At 42.4% G+C, this 3,532-nt stretch overlaps 1 protein-coding gene across 1 annotated transcript in view; it reads left to right on the plus strand.

Annotated features, from left to right (window-relative positions):
• Acoxl (acyl-CoA oxidase like) overlaps positions 1-3,532 on the plus strand; it is a 275,388-nt gene that overhangs the window by 54,514 nt on the left and 217,342 nt on the right. The window contains exon 9 of the mRNA XM_021192778.1: positions 1,187-1,221. Coding sequence (XP_021048437.1) covers positions 1,187-1,221 — 35 coding nt within the window. The remainder of the gene's footprint in view (positions 1-1,186; positions 1,222-3,532) is intronic.

Here is a 3,532-nt window from a genome sequence, read left to right on the forward strand (position 1 = left end):
TATCAGGACTGTAGTTAATATTGATGCACTAACATTTTCCCAGATGGGTATTCCATACAGTATTAGTACTGTAGTTAATATTGATCGTTTTCTGTATTTGTCATAGAGCAGGCATACACATCTACCCAGCCACAAACACAAATCTAGAACACCCGCTTCATCCTTCTATTATTCTAGCAAGGGAGCAATGATTCTGCTCATCTTATAATGAGGAAACTATAAAGAGCCTCTATAACTTGCAGATGCCCACTAGCCTGACTGTCTTAACCACTGCTCACCTTGTATGGACTGGCCAAGGGTCATGGCTTAGGATTTTGACCATGTACATTTGAGATGTTCTCATTGGTACTTCTGAGAATAAAGAGGAAGTCACAGTTGCATCTCAACCTCCCATGGATGTCATATCCTGGTGTCACACTTAACATCTCTTGAAGTTACATCTGTATTTTAGGCTTGGTTTCTCTACTGCCTATGGAATGAATCTTGACTGGCCTTGAGCTGATGGGATCCTTGTAAAGGCTGAGGGAATCCCCAGGAAAGCTCTGAATCAGGTGTCCAATCTCTTGGTGGTCTGGGTCCATGTGATGCTCCCATGGAAGAGGTGGTGAGGGGAGCCACTCTAGGCTGTGCTGTCCTAATGCAAACCTTGGTATCAGCTGCATGCTGACATCCCATCCTTCTACTGCTGTCCCAAGAGTCTACTCTACAGGTTCCTCCCAACTAAGGATGCAGTCTGTCTGATCCACAATGAAATGTTCTTGGCCTTCTAAAGGCCCTTTCTAAATATGGTGATCTTTTAAAACAAAGTTGAAATCAAAGGTCTATCATTAAAAGTTTTATTTGTTAAACAAGTCCCATTAGAAAATGTTTTAAGATGTATTTTTATTATTTTATGTGTATGAATGTTTTCCTGCTTATGTGTGCATGTGCATCATGTATGTACCTACTGCACACAGAAGCCAGAAACGGACACCACATACTCCCCAACTGGAGTTACAGCTGGTTGTGAGCCAATGTGTTAGTCCTGGAAATTCTGCAGGTGTTTGTAACCACTGAGCTATCTCTCCAGCTCAATACATTAGGACATATTTATAAATAATTGACCACACTGAATTAATTTTCTTGCAAATTCAGCTTATTCTTTATATTCTTTAATTTGTATTTTCTTCTCTGTTCTTAATTACAGCTTGGACTGACGATAGCCATCCGCTACAGCCACAGGTAAAGCTTTAAAATCTTTTTTAAAAAGAAATATATTTGTGGTTTAGAGGTTTTGGTTTTCGTAGGTCCTGAAGGATTTTGAGGTTTGTGTTTGTGTTTTGTTTTGTTTTGATGGCTGCTTTTCTGTGATGTGGATGGCACCACTGAAACTGCTGTTTGCAGGGAAACATGGCGATGGTGGGACTTTTTTTTGGTAGTTTTTGCTTATGTGTTGCAGGCTGGCCTCAACTTTGCAGTCCTGCCTCAGTCTCCCTAAGGCTGGTATCACAGGAGTGTGCCACGGTACTCAGTTCTTTTTTTTTTTTTTTTTTTTTTCCCAGTTCTGATCTTCCTGATTTGATTTTCAAACTGCTAAGATCGCAGGCGTGTACCACTGTGCCCAGCAACATTTTCTATAGGACACAAACTTGAGAAGCTCTGTGTTAGGGGTGCAGATGTGATTTCCGTGTAGCTCATTGGGCTTGAGTTTGGGTTAGGGATTTTTGTTGTTGTTGTTGTTGTTTGTTTTTGTTTTTGTTTTTTTGAGACAGGGTTTCTCTGTATAGCCCTGACTGAACTGGAACTCACTTTGTAGACAAGGCTGGCCTCGAACTCAGAAATCCACCTGCCTCTGCCTCCCAAGTGCTGGGATTAAAGGCGTGCGCCACCACTGCCCGGCTTGGGTTAGGGATTCTTACATGTGAGGCCAGGTCAAGACTGTTTGTAGAGCTCTTTCCTAGCTCACCAGCCTCTCTCCTTCCTGCATTTGGAGGAGGTGAAGCACCTGTTTTTGTCTTGCTTCATGGTTTCCACCCTGGTGTTAATTGCATCATATTAATGGGAAAAAACCCCATCATTTTCTAGTACCATCATGACAATCTTGTTCTATGAATGTTTGTTTCCAGAATCATCTTTCCTATTTGTGTGCGCCAAGATACATTATGCTATATGAATTAAAACGAAGGGTTGATGTGCAAGGCCTTCCTGCTCTCGTGCACACTTTGCTCAAAGCTTTCCCAAAGCACCGCCCTTGGGTCATCTGTTTGCTGCTCAGGTTTATTGGGTCAGCTCTTCACAAACATCCCAAAGGAATATTGGATGGCAGGACAAATTTGCATCCCCCAAAGTACTTGTTACAAGTTGTATGTGCAGTTTTGATCTAAGTGTGAGATTCAGACCGCTTCTGAGAAGCAGAACAGCTATGAACAGGAAGAGGGCAGGAGTGGCCTTGAACTTCTTGGAATTCATGAGTGAGAAGAGAAGTGTTTAAGGAGGACATTTTGGATCAGGTGTAAGAAGGCTGCTTCAGACAGCTTTGTGGTCACACAGGGGCAAAGAAATGTCTTTCCCTTGTCTGTAACATAGGCTCATGGCTGAGGTCCCCTAATAAAGGGCAGAAAATGAGAGCACTGTACACTTGTTCATTTAATATGCTTTACATGAGCAGGAGCTTTCATAAGAAAAGGAAGACCTAAAGTGAAGAAGTATGCTTAGACAAGTGTAGGGGGATGAGAGGGGTGGAGGTGGAGGTCTGAGCTAGGGCGGTGCTTCTCAACATGTGAGTTGTGACCCCTTTAAAGGCCATATATCAGATATCCTGAATATCAGATATTTACATTATACATAACAGTAGCAAAATTACAGTTATCAAAGTGGCATTGAAATAATGTTATGGTTGGGCGTCACCACCACATGAAGAACTGTATTAAAGGGTTGCAGCATTAGAAAGGTTGAGAACTACTGAACTATAAGGAATAAACTTAGATTTTATAAGTTTATTTTAAATGCTCCCTCCTCCTTTTTATTTTTTATTTTTATTATTTTTTTTTAAATCAGCTTCTTGTGTCCTCAGACATTAGCATGCTCTTTTAGGAATTAGGAGGGCTCAAATGGGAGTCTTTTGATTTGTTTTGGTGATCTTTTCTGTAATTTTTTTTCTCCAAGGTGCTGTGCTCTGGAGCAATGTGTCCCAAACTCTATCTTTTGTCTGTGTGTTTTTGGGTCTGATGTCTGAAAGGGGTGTGTGTGCATGGTTCTGTGTGCACACACAGAACCACTGTCTTGAAGAAGCATGCTGGTCTCTCAGCATCTCAAACAAGTTGATATGGCTGATGGGATGCATCCCACTGTGCACTTAAGACATGCAGCAAGTAGCACGCTGAGCTTTAGGCCCAAAGTTAACAGGATGCTCGGTGGATTGTATCCAGCAAGAGGTGTCAGGAATGGAGCACACTAATTCCAGCACTCAAGGCAGAGGCAGAGGCAGAGGCAGAGGCAGAGGCAGAGGCAGAGGCAGAGAGGCAGAGAGGCAGAGAGGCAGAGAGGCAGAGAG

The sequence above is a fragment of the Mus pahari genome, chromosome 3 (genome assembly GCF_900095145.1).
Source record: "Mus pahari chromosome 3, PAHARI_EIJ_v1.1, whole genome shotgun sequence".
NCBI lineage: Eukaryota > Metazoa > Chordata > Mammalia > Rodentia > Muridae > Mus > Mus pahari.